The 25348-nt window shown below is 44.9% G+C and overlaps 1 protein-coding gene across 4 annotated transcripts in view; it reads left to right on the top strand.

The window, feature by feature from the left end:
• Nucleotides 1-25348, top strand: part of LOC129853569 (PDZ and LIM domain protein 2-like) — a 55902-nt gene continuing 30554 nt past the window's right edge. For 2 of the 4 annotated variants that reach the window (XM_055919739.1, XM_055919737.1), the window contains exons 1-3: nucleotides 1-393; nucleotides 17755-17886; nucleotides 23380-23531. In XM_055919739.1, coding sequence (XP_055775714.1) covers nucleotides 17794-17886; nucleotides 23380-23531 — 245 coding nt within the window. In that variant the 5' untranslated portion in view covers nucleotides 1-393; nucleotides 17755-17793. Of the gene's footprint in view, nucleotides 394-17588; nucleotides 17658-17754; nucleotides 17887-23379; nucleotides 23532-25348 lie in introns of those variants that run through there. The other 2 variants (XM_055919738.1, XM_055919740.1) reach the window with 2 other exon arrangements.

Below are 25348 nucleotides of genomic sequence, written 5' to 3'. Positions count from 1 at the left end.
TGTGAGCTCATTCCACAGAGCGGGTGTCCACAGGTGATTTCATATTGGTTCTTTATCAAGTAGTCCCCAGCAATAGAAGTGCAGTTCAGGTGGCCAGAGCATTTGATCTAATAACATAGCAGCACGAATCGCTCTTAGAGGCATATGAGATTCCTGTGGGCGTTTTGGGAGCAGAAAGAAGGAAACATTAACTTCATTCTGCTGTATTTTTGGAAGCGACTCGCGCGCAAAGGGTGGAGTGTTTCTGGTCCTGCGCTCTTTTCGGGTATTTTGGTGCTGTCGCTTATGAGTTTTTCACTTGAGATATTCTTCAGGAGAGCACCGTTGTTGGATCTGCAGGTGTACGGACACAATTCGACTTTTACTGATTGCTGATCAACTGCATTGATTTAGGTAAGGTTTAGGTAATTTCTATAGGCTACTTCTGTGAGTCTCCCATTTACCTGTAAATTCACGCTAATAATATTCATTTCATTCAATTATGTGGTAATTCACATTATTTACTCAAACAATTAAAAAAATGTATTTGAATTTCTGCAATTTTTAAAGGCCTATACCTATGAACATTGGATACAAGGGTTCTTGGTGATGCTGTCAAATTGTCTGTACACCCTGGTTGATGTAATTATTCGCTTGATTGCTACTTCTAGTTGCCCCTAGCCATCTGAACAGGAACAATTTTGTTTTGTGTATCTTGGATTTATACCCAAACTCATAACAGCCTTGCCTCTGTCTTAGACCCTCATCAGTTGGTTTGCCAGGAGGAATAGTTGCCACCAACATCATTATATTTCATTATGGCATGGAAACACATTTAGGTGGGTGAAACTGTGGATGCAGTATGATCATGATGGATGCTTGGTACAGTAGGATCATGATGGATTCTTGGTACAGTAGGATCATGACGGATGCTTGGTACAGTAAGATCATGATGGATGCTTGGTACAGTAGGATCATGATGGATGCTTGGTATAGTAAGATCATGATGGATGCTTGGTACAGTAGGATCATGATGGATGCTTGGTACAGTATGATCATGATGGATGCTTGGTACAGTAGGATCATGATGGATGCTTGGTACAGTAGGATCATGATGGATGCTTGGTACAGTATGATCATGATGGATGCTTGGTACAGTAAGATCATGATGGATGCTTGGTACAGTAGGATCATGATGGATGCTTGGTAAAGTATGATCATGATGGATGCTTGATACAGTATGTGTTCAATGTAGCATAATGTACTTCCATGTTGACTGATGATTACGAAGGGAAATTAACTTTAACTTAAGATCCCACGCTTCACACAGTCAGCATCCTTTACTTCTACAGGCATCTCTGTGAACTAAAGGCTTGGCTGCTCAAAACATTCACATGGAACATAGTCAATATGATTTGTGGATTTCCAGGCCAGGTGAAATTCCAGACAAACAGGTCTGTGTTTATGTGACATTAACATAATTGTTAACTGGCTAGCTGTAATTTGTGACTGTTCACTCCTCCCCTTAAAGTGGGGTTTTCACTGGTGAAGCCTCCTGAAAGATATGGGCCATTGTGGGGTCATTACACTAATTAGGTGCCTTTTGAGTAATGTAATTTGGTCAAAAAATATACTTTTTATTTAACCTAATTTTAATAAACAGCAATTGTTCAACTTAATAAAATCACTCCGCCATTTCCTGGTTGCTGAAATTTGAATAGTTCACCGAATTTCAGTTTATGTGACAAAAAAAGCAGTTATTGTGTAGATAATCATTGTTCCATTTAAACCGCTGTGAAATATATTTTCCATAACCAAAAATATATGATGTTTTCTGCTATTTGAACCCAGTGTACAAAACTGAACGTACAACACGCAAAAACGAAACTTAAGAACGGGAAGCATAAAAATAGCGCACATAGAACAGAGATACTGTTTCTTACACTTGCTTGCTGAGCATGACATATCTATAACTCACCTTTCTATGTGAATTTGGTCGGGTCGCCCAAAAAGTTACATATTGCAGCTTTAAGTGACAAATAAAGTAACAGGGTTGATCGTAACAGGGTTGAAGACTTCATGTTTAAGGATCCATAAATCCCGTTGTGACCCGGGGAATTTGTTATGTGCAACAGGGAGGAGCAATTGAACGCAAGCTTCACAAAATATTATAATTTGTAAAAACATTTCTAGCCCGTCTATCTTTTATTCCACCTGGACAAAAGGAACACCTACGTGAGAATGCTATTCATTGACTACAACTCAGCTTTCAACATCATAGTGCCCTCAAAGCTCATGACTAAGCTATGTATCCTGGGACAAAACACCTCCCTCTGCAACTGGATCCTGGAATTACTGACGGGCCGCCCCCAGGTGGTGAGGGTAGGTAGCAACACACGCTGATCCTCAACACTGGAATCCCTCAGGGGTGCGTACTCAGTCCCCTCCCGTACTCCCTGTTCACCCACGACTGCATGGCCAGGCACGACTCCAACACCATTTAGTTTGCAGATGACACAACAACGACAACGACGAGACAGCCTATAGGGAGGAGGTCAGAGACCTAGCTGCGTGGTGCTAGAATAACAACCTATCCCTCAACGTAATCAAGACAAAGGAGATGATAGTGGACTACAGGAAAAGGAGGACCGAGCACACCGCCATTCTGATCAACAGGGCTGAAGTGGAGCAGGTTGAGAGCTTTAAGTTCCTCGGTGTCCACATCACCAACAAACTAGAATGGTCCAAACACACCAAGACAGTTGTGAAGGGGGCACAACAAAACCTATTCCCCCTCAGGAGACTGAAAAGATTTGTCATGAGTCCTCAGATCCTCAGCTGAGGATCCAAGGTTCTACAGCTGCAACATCAAGAGCATCCTGACTGGTTGCATCACTGCCTGGTACGGCAACTGCTTGGCCTACGACCGCAAGGCACTACAGAGTAGTGCGTACGACCCAGTACATCACTGGGGCTAAGCTGCCTGCCATCCAGGACCTCTACACCAGGCGGTGTCAGAGGAAGGCCCTACAAATTGTCAAAGACCCCAGCCACCCCAGTCATAGACTGTTCTCTCTGCTAACGCATGGCAAGAGGTACCGGAGCGCCAAGTATAGCGCCCTTTTTACTATTAGATGTTCAATGTTTCTTTTGAATAATAATGAGAGTTCAGTTCATGTAACAGGGTTGACATTAAAGGGAAATTTCACAATTATATTCATCATCTCCAGCAAAACATCAACATATATGAAAATGGTGCGTTTCTATGTTTTGTAATAAAAAAGACAAAGATAAGTGTTTCCAATGACATCATCAATGTGCATTATGTGATGTGTCTACTATTTGCCTTACTTATTGCCGACTAATTGGTTTATGATGTCATGGAAACACTTATCTTTCTCTATAATTGTTACTACAAAACATAGAAACGCACCATTTTCACATATGTTGAGGTGGTGCTGGAGATGAAGTTGAAATGTTTAGAAATTTCCGTTTAAAATGTGGGACAGGGTGCCCTTTTCAGTCGGTCAACTAGGAACAACACAGCTATGAGGGAGTTTGCATGCTAGTGCCCTCTACTGAAGAATATTAGAATCATGCCTGACAAGGCGAGTGAACAGCGTGCATCACTGAAAGCCCTGCCTTCCACAGGTGATAAACCCGAGGCACGGATACATTCATTCAATTCTTCCACTCTTCACCTCGAGCTGGGCAGAAGAATTCACACATTTCTTCAAAAACAAACATTGGAATGCAAAATGTGCCAGGCTTTACTCCAACTTAATTGTCCCACTTAAGGAGGGCATGTTCACCCTTCTGGACGTTGTGTGGTAAAGTTTGGTTACTATTTTTGTGAAGTTCCCTACAAATGTGTTAGTTATTCGTTTGCCTGTTTAGCCACTCTAACTGATTGTAAGTAAGATGACTAGCACGAATGAAGGCTGTTAAGCCGGGGTTCGAGTTCACAACCTTGCCCACAGTCATGCGGTTTCACCATATCTTTGAATAATATTCATTTTAATTTATTTACATTTTTTTATTTCACCTTTATTTAACTAGGTTAGCTAGTTGAGAACAAGTTCTCATTTACAACTGCGACCTGGCCAAGATAAAGCAAAACAGTTCGACACAAACAACAACACAGAGTTAAACATGGAATAAACAAGCATACAGTCAATAACACAATAGAAAAAAATGGCTATATACAGTGTGTGCAAATGGCATGAGGAGGTAAGTCAATAAATAGGTCATAGTAGCGAAGTAATTATAATTTAGCAAATTAACACTGGAGTGATAGATGAGCAGATGGTGATGTGCAAGTAGAAACACTGGTGTGCAAAAGTGCAGAAAAGTAAATAAAAACAATTTGGGGATGAGGTAGGTAGATTGGGTGGGCTATTTACAGATGGGCTATGTACAGCTGCAGCGATCGGTTAGCTGCTCAGATAGCTGATGTTTAAAGTTAGTGAGGGAAATATAAGTCTCCAGCTTCAGCGTTTTTTGCAATTCGTTCCAATCATTGGCAGTTGAGAACTGGAAGGAAAGGCGGCCAAAGGAGGTGTTGCCTTTGGGGATGACCAGTGAGATATACCTGCTGGAGCGCATGCTACGGGTGGGTGTTGTTATCGTGACCAGTGAGCTGAGATAAGGTAGAGCTTTACCTAGCATAGACTTATAGATGACGTGGAGCCAGTGGGTCTGGCGACGAATATGTAGCGAGGGCCAGTCGACTAGAGCATACAGGTCTCAGTGGTGGGTGGTTTAAGGGGCTTTGGTGACAAAACGGATGGCAATGTGATAGACTGCATCCAGTTTGCTGAGTAGAGTATTGGAAGCTATTTTGTAAAAGACAATGCCGAAGTCGAGGATCGGTAGGATAGTCAGTTTTACGAGGGTATGTTTGGTGGTGTGAGTGAAGGAGGCATGGTTGCAAAATAGGAAGCCGATTCTAGATTTAATTTTGGATTGTAGATGTTTAATATGAGTCTGAAAGGAGAGTTTTCAGTCTAGCCAGACACTTAGGTAGTTGTCCACATATTCTAAGTCAGAACCGTCCAGAGTAGTGATTCTAGTCGGGTGGGCGGGTGCGGGCAGCGAATGGTTGAAAAGCATGCATTTGGTTTTACTAGTGTTTAAGAGCAGTTGGAACCCTTTGGTACCCCATAGAGACTGCCAGAGGTCCGGATAACAGGCCCTCCGATTTGACACACTGAACTCTGTCTGAGAAGTAGTTGGTGAACCAGGCGAGGCAGTCATTTGAGAAGCCAAGGCTGTTGAGTCTGCCGATAAGAATACGGTGATTGACAGAGTCGAAAGGCTTGGCCAGGTTGATGAAGACGGCTTCACAGTACTGTCTTTTATCGATGGCGGTTATGATATTGTTTAGTACCTTGATCGTGGCTGAGGTGTACCCGTGACCAGCTCAAAAACCGGATTGCACAGCGGAGAAGGTATAGATTCGAAATTGTCAGTGATCTGTTTATTAACTTGGCTTTCGAAGACTTTAGAAAGGCAGGGCAGGATGGATATAGGTCTATAACAGTTTGGGTCTAGAGTTTGGGTCTAGAGTATGGCCGCGGCAGCTTTCCAATCTTTAGGGATCTCAGACGATACGAAAGAGGTTGAACAGACTGGTAATAGGGGTTGCAACAATGGTGGCGGATAATTTTAGAAAGAGAGGGTCCAGATTGTCTAGCCCAGCTGATTTGTACGGGTCCAGGTTTTGGAGCTCTTTCAGAACATCTGCTATCTGGATTTGGGTGAAGGAGAAGCTGGGGTGGCTTGGGCAAGTAGCTGCGGGGGGTGCGGAGCTGTTGGCCGGGGTAGGGGTAGCCAGGAGGAAAGCATGGCCAGCCGTAGAGAAATGCTTATTGAAATTCTCGATTATCGTAGATTTATCGGTGGTGACAGTGTTACCTATCCTCGGTGCAGTGGGCAGCTGGGAGGAGGTGTTCTCATTCTCCATGGACTTTACAGTGTCCCAGAACTTTTTGGAGTTAGAGCTAGAGGATGCAAATTTCTGTTTGAAAAAGCTAGCCTTTGCTTTCCTGACTGACTGCGTGTATTGGTTCCTGACTTCCCTGAAAAGTTGCAAAACGCTGGGACTATTCGATGCTAGTGCAGTCCGCCACAGGATGTTTTTGTGCTGGTCGAGGGCAGTCAGGTCTGAAGTGAACCAAGGGCTATATCTGTTCTTAGTTCCATTTTTTTTTAAAGGGGCATGCTTATTTAAGGAAATTACTTTTAAAGAACGACCAGGCATCCTCGACTGACGGGATGAGGTCAATATCCTTCCAGGATACCCGGGCCAGGTCGATTAGAAAGGCCTGCTCGCAGAAGTGTTTTAGGGAGCGTTTGACAGTGATGAGGGGTGGTAGTTTGACCGCGGACCCATAGCGGATGCAGGCAATGAGGCAGTGATTGCTGAGATCCTAAATGAAAACAGCAAAGGTGTATATGGAGGGCAATTTGGTCAGGATAATATCTATGAGGGTGCCCATGTTTTTAGATTTAGGGTTGTACCTGTACCTTCATGAGTGTTGTCTTGTATGTTTTTGGCTGGGTGCATGCTCAGGCAGCCCTGGATCGAACCAGCTTGTGCGACCACTATCGCCTGCAGTGTACAAGCTCTCTCAAGAGGCGTGTGGGACTGAGTTTGACTTTCCTCTCCTGGGTGCCTGTACCTTGGCGGAGTCTGAATTGCAGGATACGGGGTTGGATCTGGGCTCGTGGTTCAATCCCATTGAGCTATCCTCCCAGCATGGCGGTAGAGAGCTGTCTGATATCGCGTCTCCTTCGGTGTACTGGGCCCAGGGGGTGGCGGCCCGGTCCCTGAACACAGTCACAATGCTGCAGGTTTACCACACTGAGCTGTTAGCTGACCTGGCCACGATTCTGTGGAGCCCCACGCAGAGCTCCTAGATGAGATTCGTGCTACGGCTGATTCTGTCTCTTGCATGTCCCGTTGTATCGTCTCAGAGCTCGGGAGAAGCATGGGGGCTGACTTTGGTTCACTTTGTTGCAGGTGCCGGAGAGAGACAGGCTGTTGTAGCCGATTTCTCCTACGGGGTTGTTTGGCTCGGCCCTGAAGTCTGTGCAGTCAGAGGCCCAGGACGGTTGGTACAGCCAGTATTTCCTGGTTCCCAAAAGGGGCGGGACTTTGCATCCCATTTTAGACCTTGTCCCCTAAACAAGAAGATCAGGGTCTAGAAATTCAGAATGCTCATGTACAGCCGGTTGTTACAATCAGTGCGCCCGGGTGATTGGTTCCCCTCCATCAACCTGATGTACATGTACTTTCATGTGGCCATATATCCCTCTCACAGAAAGTTGTGGAGGCGGTTTTGGCACCTATGAAGTGTCTGGGGCTCAGGATAATGGACTACCTGGCCGAGTCGAGGGAGCAGGTGGTGTTACACACATCCATGCTGGTTTCCCATGTTAAGTCTCTGTTTGACTCCATCTCAGTGGAGTGCGTTCCCAACACGGGTGCAGCTCTGCTATCCAGGGTGGGGCCTGCTCTCGGGAGTGGAGGTTGCACCCCTAAGTGGTCTCCTAGATATGGGAAATGTTTGGCAAGTCCGACGTAGATCTTTACACATCGCGAGAAATGCACAATGCCAGCTGTTTTTCTTGATAAGGGACCTGAGTACTGCGTTGGGATGGATGCTCTCGTGCACCAGTGGCCTCAGACCCTTCTTTATGAATTTCCCCCTGTGAAGCTGATTCAGTCCATGCTGGGGAGGGTACTTCGAAAGGGCTTGTCCTTGATCCGTGCGGCTCTCTGTCTCTCATCTTATAGTTGGCGACCCGTGGCAACTCCCGTTGCACAGGGACCTGTTGACCCAGGAGCACGGGCAGGTCTGGCACCCTCAGCCGGAGATTTGGAATCTGTGGGCTTGGCCCCTGAAAGGTCCAATCTGATTGCAATGGGTCTACTGAAGTGGCGGGCACTTGAGTTTTGGTGCCAAAGTAAAGTAATTGTTCCTAATCAGAGCTCTCTGGTGGACATTTTAATGTTCCTACAGGGGGTTTTCGAGCAGGGTCATTAATTTTCCACCCTGGAGGTGTATATGGCAGATATTTCAGTGGGAATTGATGGTGCCACTTCAGGGGCTCATCCCCTGGAGGTGTGTTTTTTAAAAGTTGTGTGCCGTCTCAGGCCAGTTTCTAAACCTTTTGTGCCCATTTGGGATCTGGCTTTGGTTTTGAATGTGCTGTTTGAGGCCCCCTTTGAACTAATGGAGTCGGTGGATCTGAAGATCCTCTCCTACAAGACCGCTTTGCTTATGACTTTGGCTTCAGCTAAACGCATTAGAGATCTCCACGCGTTATCTGTTCACTCCTCCTGTATAAGGTTCGCCCTTGGCGACTCTAAGGTGACATTGTGTCCTAATACGGTCTTCACCCCTAAGGTCATGACTATGTCCTACAGGTCTCTAGCTTTTGAGATTTTCCCCTTTTTGTCTCCTCCTCCTTCAGAGGAGCAGCGGAGGTTACATTCACTGTGTCCGGTACAAGCATTACGCATTTACTTTGAGCAGACCAGGGGTGTCTGTTTGTGTGATCAACTTCTTGACTGTTTTGCTAATTCTGCTTGTGGTAGAGCGCTTTTTAAGCAGCGTCTCTCCCACTGGCGTATGGCAGAAAAAGGCAGGAATGATCTAACGGTGTACACGCCCACTTCAGCAGGGTTCTGGCAGTGTCTTGGGCATTGTTTTTTTTTATTTTTTTTTTATTTCACCTTTATTTAACCAGGTAGGCTAGTTGAGAACAAGTTCTCATTTACAACTGCGACCTGGCCAAGATAAAGCATAGCAGTGTGAACAGACAACAACACAGAGTTACACATGGAGTAAACAATAAACAAGTCAATAACACAGTAGGGGGAAAAAATGAGTCTATATACATTGTGTGCAAAAGGCATGAGGAGGTAGGCAATAAATAGGCCATAGGAGCAAATAATTACAATTTAGCAGATTAACACTGGAGTGATAAATCATCAGATGATCATGTGCAAGTAGAGATACTGGTGTGCAAAAGAGCAGAAAAGTAAATAAATAAAAACAGTAAGGGGATGAGGTAGGTAAATTGGGTGGGCTGTTTACAGATGGACTATGTACAGCTGCAGCGATCGGTTAGCTGCTCAGATAGCAGATGTTTAAAGTTGGTGATGGAAATAAAAGTCTCCAACTTCAGCGATTTTTGCAATTCGTTTAAAGGGTTGCCTGTAGGATATATATGTGCTGCTGCGATTTGGGCATCACCACACACTTTTGTGATGTTTTATCAGCTTGGATGTCACTGGCCCCAGTGTAGCCCACAGTGTGCTTACGGCTGGGGCAGGACAGGGTCGTTAGGCAGTGCGTAGATTGCGCAATTCCCGGGTACCGCAGGTTTTCCTGTCAGGTTCGAACTCTGGGTGGTGTGTCATTTCATTCGGTGTCCGCTGGGGTCGGCATGGGGCGTGATTTCATAGACTGAAAGGGAACGTACAGTTATGATTATAACTACTGCTCGGCTGAATGAGCAAAACAAGTTACAACACCTGTTCAGCCCTGCGCCGCCAGCTCGGTGAAGACTGGTACTGAATTGAAGGAATTAATCTGTGCCTCGGGCTTATCACCTGTGGAAGGTGGGGCTTCCGGTGAGGGCTTTACCATGATGGTGAAAACTTGGATAAATGAGGATGCGCAGAGGCACATATCAAAAAGCTGAATTTTGGCACTTTAGCAAGTCTTTATTCATATTAAAAATCACATGTATTGAATTTTTATGTGATCTATATTAAAGAGAACTTCATGTAATATAACAGGCTTTTAAAGTGCAATATTTGTGCACAATTTCTACTTGAAATATCAAAGGGACACAAGGCACTCATTTCCAAAATTAAATCTAGAATGGGCTTCCTATTTCGCAACCAAGCCTCCTTCACTCATGCTGCTAAACATACCCTCATAAAACTGACTATCCTACCGATCCTTGACTTCAGCGATATCATTTACAAAATAGCCTCCAACACTCTACTCAGCAAACTGGATGTAGCCTATCACCGTGCCATCCGTTTTGCCACCAAAGCCCCATATACTACCCACCACTGCGACCTGTATGCTCTCGTTGGCTGGCCCTCACTACACATTCGTCGCCAAACCAACTGGATCCAGGTCATCTATAAGTCTATGCTAGGTAAAACCCCACCATATCTCAGCTCACTGGTCACCATAGCAAAGCATGCACTCCAGCAGGTATATTTCACTGGTCACCCCCAAAGCCAACACTTTGGCCACCTTTCCTTCCAGTTCTCTGCTGCCAATGACTGGAACGAATTGTAAAAATCACTGAAGCTGGAGTCTTATATCTCCCTGTAACTTTAAGCATCAGCTGTCATAGCAGCTTACCGATCACTGTTCCTGTAACACAGCCAATCTGTAAATAGCACACCAACTACTTCATCCCCATATTGTTACTTATCATCTTGCTCTTTTACACCCCAGTATCTCTATCACGCCAGTGTTAATGCTAAATTGTAATTATTTTGCCTCCATGGCCTATTTATTGCTATACCTCCCTACTCTTCTACATTTGTACACACTGTACATAGATTTTTATATTGTGTTATTGACTGTACGTTTGTTTATGTGTAACTCTGTGTTGTTGTTTTTGTCGCACTGCTTTGCATTATTTTGGCCAGGTCGCAGTTGTAAATGAAAACTTGTTCTCAACTAGCGTACCTGGTTAAATAAGGGTGAAATGTTATTTTTATTTTTTGTGGACGACCATGTGGCTCAAGTTCAAGCCAGCATCTCAGGAATGTTTCATCTCTAATGTGCCCAAACCAAGCCATTCAGACAACTTGGATTGAACCTGTAATGTGCAGACTATTATTTGGTATTTTGAATCTGCGGGAAAAAATTGGATGTGTTTCCAAGGACTCATGTGTTGCTTACAGCCCAAGCACCATTCAGATCCTGGCCCCATACCCGCCACCCCATACCCGCCACCCCATACCCGCCACCGCATACCCCCCCCGCCCCCTGACTGCCAATTGTGCTGCACTGTACCAGTACCTCCATTGTTTTTGTTCTCTGCAACCTTCCATGTGCCTGCTGTATCCCCCCCCCACTCTCGTTTTCAATTGTGTCTGTTTCCTGATGACTCTGCTGTTCTGGGTGTGCAGGGCCGTGGCACCACAAACAATCCGCAGACTGAAACAGACCACTGTAATTTTGGACAAGTAGTAGCGTTTTAGAGAATGCAGGACAATGGCCAACGAATTTACCTGCTCGCGACTTTGTGGAAACATTTTATTTGTTTGGCCATTCCTCTTGTTTTTTCAAAATGCTAACCATGCCTCTATATTATTTGTATGGTTTGAATAAGGACGTTTTCTCCTGAGCCCTTACTCAGTTCGTTATATGCTCTATTGCATAGGGCTTTTTCTCTGAATCACAAGGAGAAACATTAACTGGTATGCTGTTCTGCAGGAAGTTACACTCAGATACAATCTGGTGGAGTTTGTATGAGGAAAGCTTCACTGTTGCTTCTGTTCTTGTTTCTGATAGCTTTGTGGTTTTCTCAGTTTCTGTCTTTGCTGAGACGGATGCGTGTCACAGGATGACTGCCTCATGTTGAGTCCTTTTCACATCTAGTTTCAGTTCAATATAAATTCATAGACGGTCTGTCTGTCTGCCTCCTTTTAATAGCACAGTTCCTGTTCTCTGTAAGAGGTCTCCCAGTAAGAAAAATAACATTGAAAATACGTCTTTTAGAGGTATTTTCCAGATGTTGACATCACGTCCATTTCAAGCGCTCAATGAAAGGCTGGAAGATGTTTTTGCCGGACGTCGAAGAGACGTCTTGTATCCGGACTGCACCCCCCCCAAAATCTTGAATGCGCTGTTAGTAAATGCTTAGTGGGCAGTCATGATGTTTCACGGTCATGGCTGCCATCCCATTTCTGATACCAATGTAGTGGATGACAAATCCGGGTCATGGCGTGAAAGGCAAACACCCTACTGGACCAATTATAGGATGTCTAAATTTGAGCCAAATCAAGGTCAGACCGGACCAAATCTGAACCAATCAAAAGGCGTCTTTTTTGGGGTCAAATTAAGGCTAGCACGGACTGGACCAAATCTGGTTCAGATTTTGTCCGGACCTGATCAAATCTGAACAAATCATAGATGTCTGTGTTGAGTCCAAATCAAGGCCAGACCGGACTAAATCTGAACCAATTATAGATGTCTATGTTTTGGGTTTGTGGATGTTGACATGAAGGCCGCCCCAGCCCAGGTCAAATCTAAGCCAATTATAGACGGACCAAAAATCAACGTCCGTGGATAATGCCTGATGGTAAATGCTTAGTAGGCTGCTCTGCTCAGTGTGTGACCATTGGGACCATTGCCTGAGATGGCTTTAGAGTTTGAATGGGCTGCGGAGACACATCATTGCAAAACAATTTTGAAAACTTGCACGTGATGAACATGATAAAGCAGTGGTAAACTTTCCTGTGTCTTCCTCAGTGGATCAGAAGGCTTAATGGCCCGTGTAGGGGATGTGGTAAGGTGGCCTGATTGCTGTGCGAAGTGGGGAGTCTGTCTGAATCTGCGTAGTGCTAACACCAGTAACATGATCCTCAGATGATGCTGTTGAGAGATAAGTGGAGCCAGTTCTTTCTGAAGCCACACCACTGACATAACCATGGCTAATGTACCTAGTAGTAACAACCGTAACAATAGCTGCTGTTGTTTTGACACTATTGCCACAGTTTTGATGACAAGATATAAAGAACATATTTGATCTAATAATTAAGTCTCTTTCATAACAGGTTCAATTTATGATTACATTGAAATCAATGAAATTCCAGAGCTAATTTATTAGAGAGATATATTAGCGTAAACATTTAACCTGTCACTTTTTCCTTTTAAGTGTGAGGAACCTGCAGCTCATTCTTAGGCGATAATAGTAGTCTCACAACCTAGGAACGTCTCAGTCACTCATCTTCCTTCAACAACACCCCATTCTTTTAATATCGCATCTGTTATTGTCATCACCTTAGTGATGGCAGTTTTACTTGATCAAATCACTGTGTGTGGTTAGTGTGAGAATGTTATTCCACGTCATTTAACATGGGGAGAGGCTTTCCATGGCATTCCTCTGTCTATTCAGTGAGTGTGTGACCGGGCATGCAGCAGGACAGGTGTCCTATCAACCACATTCCTCCTCACGAAAAGGAGTGTGCTTGGAAACATTATAGGGCATAGACATCAGCCAGACAAGAGCACTCACAAAAGCTATTGAAGTTCACAGAGCTAAATGGCCAGAAGCAAGAGATTTGTAAAGTGTGAATCATACACAGAGCATTCCGCTGCAACCACAACAGTGGATGGTGTGTGTTTCCTAAAGTTCAGGTGTGAGCTGAGTATGGTACATACATGTTCATATCCAGGCCTGGCATCTTCTCTGTGCCAGACAGCAAGACTTCATAATCAGAATAGAGCAACCCTGCCATAATTGTGGTTTAGCGACACACGCATGAAACCCAAGACTCACCCAAGAGTGTGTTAGAGTAATCTTACTGTGCTTACCTATGCTAAACTGTAGATGATTTCACCGACCTGTTTTAGCAGGTCTCACACACACATTCACAATTACGTAGTTTGAAGTGACGGTTAACAAAGAAGAATGCACAGCGAGATGAGGCTAATTGACTTTAATCTGCTTGTCTGTTGAACACTGCTGGCACCATGCGTGTTTGAGCAGTGAGCAACAGTCTGGAACCCAACACCTGGATACGAGAGCTGTTCTACACTCTCCTCTGTGTTTCTCCTACCTTTACCCGAAGGGGCTGCTCTCTCAAAGACATGACAAGTGCCTGGGGGCTTTTTCATGTAGAGTATGACAGTTTGAACTCTCCATAGAGATCATTCTCCACTTGGAAACTGAATGCAGCCTTCAAGTCTGTCTGTGCAATTGATTTCAACAACCCAAATCAAAGTCATTATTGCTTCATTCACCTTTGATACTCTAGATTTCACAACTGAAACTCTGGATGATACTGCATATAAAGTGCTGTAAAGTAGACCATGGCAACATACGGTATACCATGATCAAATATTTATGGTATTTGGTAGACAGGTATAGCACAGCGGAAGTGAGAGTATTTGACTGGACCTACCAGTTTCTAGTTCTTCTGAACTGTGGTTACCTGATGAGTGGAGACATGTGAGCCAGATGGAATACCTCCTTACTAGAATTTATCCTCATTGTGTGGGTGTGTTTTATTGTGCTGCCATTGCTGCTTGGTAGCCAAAGCAACGAGTTGTCACCAGAATATAATCCACCACTGGGCTCAGTTTAAAAATACAAAAAATTATGCATTTGAAATGTGTACCTAAACTATTAATTATATTGTGTTTCATCGCTTAATTTTTTAAGCTCCATTTAACACCTGGTGCAAATGTATTATCATAGTGATCTGTTTGGTAACAACTGGAGAATTTCAGGTCAATAGCTCTCTTCCAATAGTAAGCAGCTATTACCCTTACACTGCCTGCCAATAAATAGCAAGCAGCTTTCCAGTGATAACAGTTGGTCCATAAATCATAAATTAGCGCTGTGCCTTGTTGATAATGGTTCCAGTTAAGTAGGAGACCTGCTGATCCTGGCCCATCCTGGCCCATGATCCTGGCCCACTAATTAAACAGCCCAGAGACTGAGAACGTTAGGGTGTCTGTCTGTCCCCAGGGATTACAGCAGGAACAACAACTGGCGCCCCGGCTGTTTCTCATGTCCACAGCAATTAAGGGCTGTTAATGATGGTGAGCCTGGTAACCACGCTAATTGTCTGAATGTGCTAATGACTGGGTGGGTTTGTGCTGATTGTCCCAGACCCTTGTGGAATGTACAGACAGACGGCTGTAGATGGCTGAAATGGGCCAGTGTAGGGAGGGAGAGATGTCCCAGATCCTGACTGGGTTCACTGTTTGCTCTGTTTCTGTATGGATAGCTGTGGAACCAGCCTTGGGGCCTAACGATAGATGATCCCTTCAATTCTAACACTATGGTATATGGAACTAGACGGATCATATTTACAGGAAGATTTAAGACCAGTGAGAGCATGTCCAGTCCCAGTGCATTCTCCACCAATGATCAGTTCTTATTCCAGATTCTTTGCCTATGACGATAAGATTAAGCCTGCGGCCATGTGGTGCACCAAGGTTCAGTTATTGATCTGACCAAGTATGTTTTGTCTCAAACTCTGACCTACATACACAGTAATGCTGCATAGTTACATAACAGGGGCTTGTGAAGACAGAATTGGGAAACATCAGCTTTTTGTTGTAGGATCTGTCAGCATTTTCTTCTTGGTCAAACATGTTTTGTCAGAAGTTCACAGATTTCAACAGGGACTCAAACCAGATAACGTCTTCGTTTCTCAATACATATTTGCGAGACTGAGCATGCTTTCGTTTCTATATTTACTTTGATGTTCTGCAATAAGGCTGCTGTCAGATTTGTGAAGTTGAATTAATTGAGCCTACACTAAATATTCTTAATAATGACACTATTTCCCTTTCTGTTTCTCCATTTTCTGCCACAGTGCTTCCTCTTATTTTATGGTGTGATGTGATTAGTTGTATGGTCGTGGTAGCACTTAACTAGGTATTAAGAAGAGCATTGCTGTGTAGTTGAGGTGCCTCTCTACTAAAGCAGCAGCAGTGTGTGTGTGAGAGCAAGAAAGAGAAACTATGCTGTGCTGTGGTGGTGTCTGCCGGTTGGGCCGGAGTTTCCACCTCCTCCTCCTCGTCTCCTCACCACAGCATGAATTACCGAAGAGCAGGAGAGCTGTCAGTGTCTCAACACAAGCACATGTGCAAATGAAAAACACTACAGTCCACACTATGCATGAGAAGGGCTGAGTTATGGGGTCAAACTGTATACTGTACCCAGCTGACGCATAGACTTTACTGTGAAACAGACACATCCTAGCAGCATCCTGTGCTATGATCCCAATTAAACTACGAGGGAAGAAAGTCCATGGTTACAAATTAGAGTTACACTATATATACAAAAGTATGTGGACACCACTTCAAATTAGTATATTTGGCTATTTCAGCCACACCTGTTGCTGACGGGTGTATAAAATTGAGCACACTACAATGTAATCTCCATAGACAAACATTGGCAGTAGAATGGCTTTAGTGAAGAGCTCGTTGACTTTCAACGTGGCACCAACAAGTCAGTTCATCAAATTTCTGCCCTGCTAGAGCTGCCCCGGTCAACTGTAAGTGCTGTTATTGTGAAGTGAAACGTCAAGGAGCAACAACGGCTCAGCCACAAAGTGGTAGGCACAACAAGCTCACAGAACAAGACCGCCAAGTGCTGAAGTGCGTAGCGCTTAAACATCGTCTGTCCTCAGTTGCAACACTCACTACCGAGTTCCAAACTGTCTCTGGAAGCAACGTCAGCACAATAACTGTTCGTCTGGAGCTTCATGAAATGAGTTTCCATGGCCGAGCAGCTGCACACAAGCCTAAGATCACCATGTGCAAAGCCAAGCGTCGGCTGGAATGGCGCAAAGCTCGCCATCATTGGACTCAGGAGCAGTGGAAACATGTTCTCTGGATTGATGAATCACACTTCACCATCTGGCAGTCCGACAATCTGGGTTTGGCGGATGCCAGAGGAACGCTACCTGCCACAAAGCATAGTGCCAACTGTAAAGAGGAATAATGTTCTGGGGCTGTTTTTCATGGTTTGGTCTAGGCCCCTTAGTTCCAGTGAATGGAAAGCTTAACGCTACAGCATACAATGACATTCTAGACAATTCTGTGCTTCCAACTTTGTGGCAACAGTTTGGAGAAGTAACTTTCCTGTTTCAACATGACAATGCCCCGTGCACAAAGCAAGGTCCATTCAGAAATGGTTTGTTGAGATCGGTGTGGAAGAACTTGACTGGCCTGCACAGAGCCCTGACTTCAACTCCATTGAACAACTTTGAGATGAATTGGAACGCCGACTGCGAGCCAGGCCTCATCGCCCAACATCAGTGCCCGACTTCACTGATGCTCTTGTGGCTGAATGGAAGCAAGTCCCCGCAGCAATGTTCCAACATCTAATGGAAAGCCTTCCCAGAAGAGTGGAGGATGTTATAGCAGCAAAGGGGGACCAACTCCATATTAATGCCCAAGATTTTTGGAATGAGATGTTTGACTAGAAGGTGTCCACATACTTTTGGTCATGTGGTGTATGTGGATCTACTCAACAGAAATGTTTGAATGTTATTTTACTGTGGTATAATACAACTTTTTTGGGGTGGGGGGGGGTTCTTTTTCTCATTTGGACTTCATGAAACTGAGGGTTTGCAAGAACTTCAATGTTGCGGCAGGTAGCATAGTGGTTAGAGCATTTGGCCAATAACCGAAAGGTTGCTAAATCAAACCCCTAAGCTGACAAGGTTAACATCTGTCGTTCTGACTCTGAACAAGGCAGTTAACCCACTGTTCCTAGGCCGTCATTGTAAATAAGAATTTGTTCTTAACTGACTTGCCTAGTTAACAAAGGTTAAATATTTAAAACAATTCTAGTCATGTGTCGTTGGTTTTCAGATTCCTCCCATTTCTTTTCTATCAAGAGGATCTAATCAAGTAGAAGGAGATAAAAGGCAGACGTTGCAGGTGACCGCAGTTCTAACGTATTTACCTTATATAGTCACTGCAGCAAAAAAAAGCATGACTGATTACAGAATCTCTCTCGCTCTCTCTATCTTTACAGGGTTTGAGCAGGCAGTGGGTGGCGACCTCTGGTCACGTGATGGCGCTGACAGTAAACCTGATTGGTCCGACTCCATGGGGCTTTAGAATATACGGAGGAAGAGACTTCAAGAAGGCGATAACAGTTTCCAAGGTAATTGCTAATGACCTTACTGCTCAGTCACACCATATCCTATGTAAAGGAAAACATGCAATGCCTACTCAACTTCCTCAGTCTCTGCTGCACTTCTCTGCTCCTCTCATTGTTTCTCAATTGGCTGCCTTCTACCTGTTTCCTTAACAATTGTATCCAGTCAGATTGGAGTAAAAGCTACATCAGGAAGAAACCAGTTATTACAGTTAGGGTTGAGTGGTGTGCCGTGAGTGTTGAACCAGTGTGTGTGTGTGTGCACATGTGTTTGTGCACATGTTGTTTTACAATTCTTGATTTTCTAAGCTTGTGAGGATACAACAGCAAGATCGAGCTGTAGAAGGCAAGACATTAGCAGAGTTCTACTCTGTAAACAGACTCAGGATATCCAGGGCAGACTGCTCCCTGCCACAGCCACTCTGAAACCCAGGGAGACTGCTCCCTGCCACAGCCACTCTGAAACCCAGGCAGACTGCTCCCTGCCACAGCCACTCTGAAACCCAGGGAGACTGCCCCCGCCACAGCCACTCTGAAACCCAGGGAGACTGCCCCCGTCACAGCCACAGACAAAAATAGCTGTTTTCTTGTGATGATGGGCATTCCTTCTCATTCACTCCCTCTACCATGTAGCCAACAACACCAGCATGCAGGAAACACTGGGAACTGTGTCTCAAATATCAAACAGTCTCATAGAAGAAACAGGGGTCCATTCTGTGCGGGAGACCTCATCAGTGAAAGTGGTTGTAAAACCCACTTGGAGAAGCAGCATGTTTCCCTCCTCCCTCCCCCTCCCTCCTCCTCTCTGGTTAAGCAGCTATGGCTTTGGACTGTCTGAAGTGGTTGCATCTTGGCACTGAAACAACATGGATGCCCCCGCTTTTCCCGTTCTGTTGGCCTGAAAAGAGAGCTTCCCCCTGTTTCTGCAGGGCATAGCCTCCTGTAAAAATCTGCACCCTTAGTGTATGTGAAGTGAGGCGTGCCCTGATCAGAAAAGGCACGCATCATTGTGGGTTGCCAGAGCAACGCTTAATTGCCACTGGAGTAGACCCACAGACATGACACCTCTGCCATCTTGCTTCGCAAAAGGGACAAACACCTTGTTGCCTGGCATTCTCTCCGCAATCTGCCATGTTTCTGTTGGAGATGTATGAAGGAGACCTCTTCATCTTCACTGATTGTGTGTCTGTTTAATTTTACTCTTTCTGTTTTTAATTTTGGGCCAGCCTTGTTGATTCTGCTCTTAAAGGGTAGGTAGCATAAACATAACCACATGTAATATTTGGTTTTGCATTAGAATACATATCAAAAGTCCCAATGCAAAGTTATACCACACTATTCTATTTTTGAGTTAGTGCATAAAACTGATCAGTTTCAATAAAATGTTCAGCCAACTTACAAGCAAATACTTTGAATGTATTGTTACAAGTCAGCTTGCAAGGTTGCTAGCCAACTAGTCTGCTAATGTTAGCCCTACTGGCCTGCTAATGCTATGTTAGCAACTGGCTGACTCACGCAGTGCCATCAACACCTAGCTTACAGCTACATTAAATTAAACCAAAGTTTTGGAAATACATAACGCCATCTAACCAAATAATATTACCGGTATATGCAATTATCTTAGCCAGCCAACTAAAGTTAGTTGGCTAGGCTAGCTAGCAGGATAAAATAACTAACTCGCCAACCACCACGGTCTGCATAGCTAAGTAATAAGCCAGAGAACAACTAGTCTAGCATAGGCAGAAAGCCACAGAACACACACCACAACAAAAAAGCCAACGACATAAAGTAGAGAGAGTGGAAACTTACCGATTGACGGCTGAGTTAGCTACCAAAGTCAAAGAAGAGACAATGAGAGGCCTTCAGAGGGAGAGTCAGCTAGCTAATCCAATGCGATATAGTGAGGTACATCCACATTGAATTTACCCGGTTTATGTCCATCACTGGTGACAATTACGATCTACCGGTAGGTCGGTAGAAAATAGAGGTTGCAGGTTTTGCGTTCACGTTTCGCACAGCACCTGGTTTGAGTCTCATCTCGAATCCTGCCTTCCACTGGCCTAGTGGTTAGAGTGTTGGGCCAGTAACCGAAAGGTTGCTGGATTGAATCCCTGAGCTGACAAGGTAGAAATCTGTTGTTCTGCCCCTGAGCAAGGCAGTTTAACCACTGTTCCCCGGGCGCCGAAGACATGGATGTTGATTAAGGCAGTCCCCCGCACCTCTCTGATTCAGAGGAAGACACATCATAAATGTGAAAGACATTTCAGTTGAAGGCAATCAATTGTACAACTGACTAGGTATCCCCCTTTCCCTTAAACTAAGCTATCGAAGTCCTCCAGGGTGAAATGAGCATCGCATACAGTAGACATGCACATGGTTCCCATTCTCCAATCTGCTTGCTTCAACTGGACAAACCATTCCAACTTCAAAGCTGGCTTCTCGTTTTTGGGCCACAAAGGATTGGGCCCGAAATTAGTCATGACCTTGTCCTTGTGGGTATTACTGCACTATCTACAAATGACGGAAAATGACTACAACACTGACTCGCTCTTTCAATTACCACTACCAAACGCACAGGAGAAAAAGAGTTGCCGTTTTTCACAAATTTATATGGTTTCTTTATCGTGGATGTACATAGTAGTTCACCAGTGCAAACACTTGGTTTGAAATGCATTTACATGCTAGCATGGCTAGTACCTAACATTAGCCAGCTGGAACTAGCTAGGTAGCACCGGTTCTCCATATGACGTTGAGAAATAGTGCATTGTGGGTAGTTTCAATATCCAGAAATAAGTGAATAAACATGCAAAAATGCTAAAACATAACTGTTTGTAGTTATAGGTAACCAGATCGTGACTACAATTAAGTTGCTAAGTCTTTGACCACACTGTGTCAAATATAATGTTATTGGTCTCATACACGTGTTTAGTAGATGTTATTGTGGGTGTAGTGAAATGCTTGTTTTTTCAGCTCCGACAGTGCAGTAATATCTATCAATTTCACAACATATACCCAATACACACAAATCTAAGTAAAAGAATGGATTAAGAATATATAAATATATGGATGAGCAATGTCAGAGCGGCATAGACTAAGATACAGTAGAATATAATACAGTATATACATATGAGATGAGTAATGCAAAATATGTCAACATTATTGAAGTAACTAGTGTTTAATTTATTAAAGTGGCCAGTGAGTTCAAGTATATGTATATAGGCAGCAGCCTCTAATGTGCTAGTGATGGATATTTAACAGTCTGATGGCCTTGAGAAAGAAGCTGTTTTTCAGTCTCTCGTTCACAGTTTTGATGCACCTGTACTGACCTCGCCTTCTGGATGATAGTGGGGTGAACAGGCAGTGGCTTGGGTGGTTGTTGTCCTTGATGATCTTTTTGGCCTTCCTGTGACATTGGGTGCTGTAGGTGTCCTGGAGAGCAGGTAGTTTGCCCCCAGTGATGTGTTGGGCAGACCGCACCACCCTCTAGAGAGCCCTGCAGTTGCGGGCAGTGCAGTTGCCATACCAGGTGGTGATACAGCCTGACAGGATGCTCTCAATTGTGAATCTGTAAAAGTTTGTGAGGGTTTTAGGTGCCAAGCCAAATTTCTTCAGCCTCCTGAGGTTGAAGAGGCGCTGTTGCGCCTTCACCACACTTTCTGTGTGGGTGGACCATTTCAGTTTATCAGTGATGTGTACGCCAAGGAACTTGAATCTTTCCACCTTTTCCACTGCGGTACCGTTGATATGGATAGCGGGTGCTCCCTCTACTGTTTCCTGAAGTCCACGATCAGCCCCTTTGTTTTGTTGATGTTGAGTGAGAGGTTATTTTCCTGGCACCATCCTTAACTCCTCTCTGTAGGATGTCTCGTCATTGTTGGTAATCAAGCCTACTACTGTTGTGTCATCTGCAAACTTGATTGAGTTGGAGGTGTGCATGGCCACGCAGTCATGGGTGCAGGAGGGTGCAGGATTGCAGGAGGGTGCTGAGCACTCACCCTTGTGGGGCCCCAGTGTTGCTGATCAGCAAAGTGGAGGTGTTGTCTCCTACCTTCACCACCTTCACCACTGGGTGGCCAGTCAGGAAGTCCAGGACCCAGTTGCACAGTGCGGAGTTCAGACCCAGGGCCTCGAGCTTAATGATGAGCTTGGAGGGTACTATGGTGTCGAAGGCTGAGCTATAGTCAATGAACAGCATTCGCACATAGGTATTCCTCTTGTCCAGATGGGATGGGGCAGTGTGCAGTGCGATGGCGATTGCATCGTCTGTGGATCTATTGGGGCGGTAGGCAAATTGAAGTGGGTCTAGGGTGACAGGTACGTTAGAGGTGATATGATCGTTGACTAGTCTCTCAAAGCACTTCATGATGATAGAAGTGAGTGCTATGGGGCGATAGTAATTCAGTTCAGTTACCTTTGCTTTCTTGGGTACAGGAACAATGGTGGCGATCTTGAAGCATGTGGGGACAGCAGACTAGGATAGGGAGAGATTTAATATGTCCGTAAACATACCAGCCAGCCGGTCTGCGCATGCTCTGAGGACGCAGATAGGGAATGTCGTCTGGGCTGGCAGCCCTGCGAGGGTATACACGCTTAAATGTCTTATTCACGTTGGCCATGGAGAAGGAGAGCTCACAGTCCTTGGTAGCGGGCCGCGTTGGTGGCACTGTGTGATCCTCAAAGCGGGCGAAGGTGTTTAGCTTGTCAGGAAGCATGACGTCGGTGTCCACGATGTGGCTAGTTTTCCCTTTGTAGTCTGTGATTGTCTGTAGACCCTGCCACATACAGTACATCTCGTGTCGGAGACGTTGAATTATGTTGTTACATTGATGAGTAGAAACTCATGCTTCCTACCCTTTGCTTCCTACCCTTTCCTACCCTTCACAAGTGCTCAATTATCCTGATTTCAACTCCTAATTTGGGCTTTTGTGTTTGTATGGTTGAGTGTTTGTGTGTGCCTGAGAGAGACTGAGTGAGTGTTGCTGGTATGTTTTTGTTCCATTAGGCTGGAATTCCCCCTAATGCAGGCAGTAGACTATTGGCATGTGGTGAGGTTGGAGGCAAAGGTCAGGCCAGAGTAGTCAACCGCACAGTCTCACTGATGACTTTTCCCTCAAGGTGTCATGAATCCTCACACTGTTGAGGTGTGCCATGTGCGTGAAGAGCTGTGGTGTCTGTTAATGTTTATTGCAACCAAAATGTAATGTAATCACCAGCTAGTGCCCTGTAAGAACTGATTGACACCTGGCAGGCAAACTGAGGAAAACAACCCATCTCTTCATCACAGCCACAGTCTCATGTTATTACAATCATGTCTTCACTGTTTTGTCATAATGATTGGTCATCATTGTATCTGTCAGCCCTTGACAAGAATTCCAACACTCAATATGCAGCATTTCGTTCAGGCTTGCTGGTTATTTACGCTGCTGATAGCATCATGTCTGCACCAAGTCCACAGGCCGTAGAGAGAGTCTGACTGCATCTCTTACCTCTGGCCCACAGGTCAATGGGGGCAGCAAGGCCGAGTTGGCTGCCCTGCAGCCTGGTGATGTCATCCTGGAGATCAATGGAGAGAACACAGTGGACATGCTCAATGTGGAGGCCCAGAACAAGATCAAAAACTCCAAAACTCAGCTGCAGCTGCTGGTGGAGAGGTAGGGTTCACTACAGTGCACAGTTCAAATCAAATTGTATTGGTCACATACACATGGTTAGCAGATGTTATTGCGAGTGTAGCGAAATGCTTGTGCTTCTAGTTTCGATCCTAATGTACTGTATCTAAACTCAGCAAAAAAAGAAACGTCCTCTCTATCAACTGCGTTTATTTTCTGCAAACTTAACATGAGTAAATATTTGTATGAACATAACAAGATTCAACAACTGAGACACAAACTGAACAAGTTCCACAGACATGTGACTCAGAAATTGAATAATGTGTCCCTGAACAAGGGGGGGACAAAATCAAAAGTAACAGTCCGTATCTGGTGTGGCCACCAGCTGCATTAAGTACTGCAGTGCATCTCCTCCTCATGAACTGCACCAGATTTGCCAGTTCTTGCTGTGAGATGTTACCCCACTCTTCCACCAAGGCACCTGCAAGTTCCCAGACATTTCTGGGAGGGAATGGCCCTAGCCCTCACCCTCCGATCCAACAGGTCCCAGATGTGCTCAAAGGGATTGAGATCCGGGCTCTTCGCTGGCCATGGCAGAACACTGACATTCCTGTCTTGCAGGAAATCACGCACAGAACGAGCAGTATGGCTGGTGGCATTGTCATGCTGGAGGGTCATGTCAGGATGAGCCTGCAGGAAGGGAGGAGGATATCTTCCCTGTAAAGCACAGCGTTGAGATTGCCTGCAATGACAACAAGCTCAGTCCGATGATGCTGTGACACACCGCCCCAGACCATGACGGACCCTCCCCCTTTCAAATCGATCCCGAGTACAGGCCTCGATGTAACACTAATTTCTTCAAACGTAAACGTGAATCCGACCATCACACCTGGTGAGACAAAACCGTGACTCATCAGTGAAGAGCACTTTTTGTCAGTCCTGTCTGGTCCAGCGACGGTGGGTTTGTGCCCATAGGCGACGTTGTTGCCAGTGATGTCTGGTGAGGACCTGCCTTACAATAGAATTATAAGTCCTCAGTCCAGCCTCTCTCAGCCTATTGCTGACAGTCGGAGCACTGATGGAGGGATTGTGCATTCCTGGAGTAACTCAGGCAGTTGTTGTTGCCATCCTGTACCTGTCCCGCAGGTGTGATGTTCGGATGTACCGATCCTGTGCAGGTGTTGTTACAAGTGGTCTGCCACTATGAGGATGATCAGCTGTCCGTCCTGTCTCCCTGTAGCACTGTCTTAGGCGTCTCACAGTATGGACATTGCAATTTATTGCTCTGGCCACATCTGCAGTCCTCATGCCTCCTTGCAGCATGCCTAAGGCACTTCACGCAGATGAGCAGGGACCCTGGGCATCTTTCTTTTGGTGTTTTTCAGAGTCAGTAGAAAGGCCTCTTTAGTGTCCTAAGTTTTCATAACTGTGACCTTATTTGCCTACCGTCTGTAAGCTGTTAGTGTCTTAACGACCGTTCCACAGGTTCATGCTCATTAATTGTTTATGGTTCATTGAACATGCATGGGAAACTGTGTTTAAACCCTTTACAATGAAGATCTGTGAAGTTATTTGGATTTTTACAAATAATCTTTGAAAGACAGGGTCCTGAAAAAGGGACGTTTTCTTTTTTTGCTGAGTTTATAAGTTTATAAGCAAATGAGCTGCGACGAGGTAGGCCTATTCGTTCAGCACTTTCTAAATGGACACACACTTTACTCTTCTTTAAGTCACCATACAGAGAGAGACGCGGTTAGTCTACCATTTTAAGTATTCGACACACAGACAGCACATTGCCAAAACCAAACAACCCTTGCAATATCAACTGGAATTGCAGGGGTCTATTACTGAACCTTTTG

The sequence above is a fragment of the Salvelinus fontinalis genome, chromosome 4, assembly GCF_029448725.1.
Source record: "Salvelinus fontinalis isolate EN_2023a chromosome 4, ASM2944872v1, whole genome shotgun sequence".
Taxonomy (NCBI): Eukaryota; Metazoa; Chordata; class Actinopteri; order Salmoniformes; family Salmonidae; genus Salvelinus; species Salvelinus fontinalis.
Note: the sequence above shows the minus strand (reverse complement) of the source record. Positions and strands in the feature narration are given on the sequence as shown.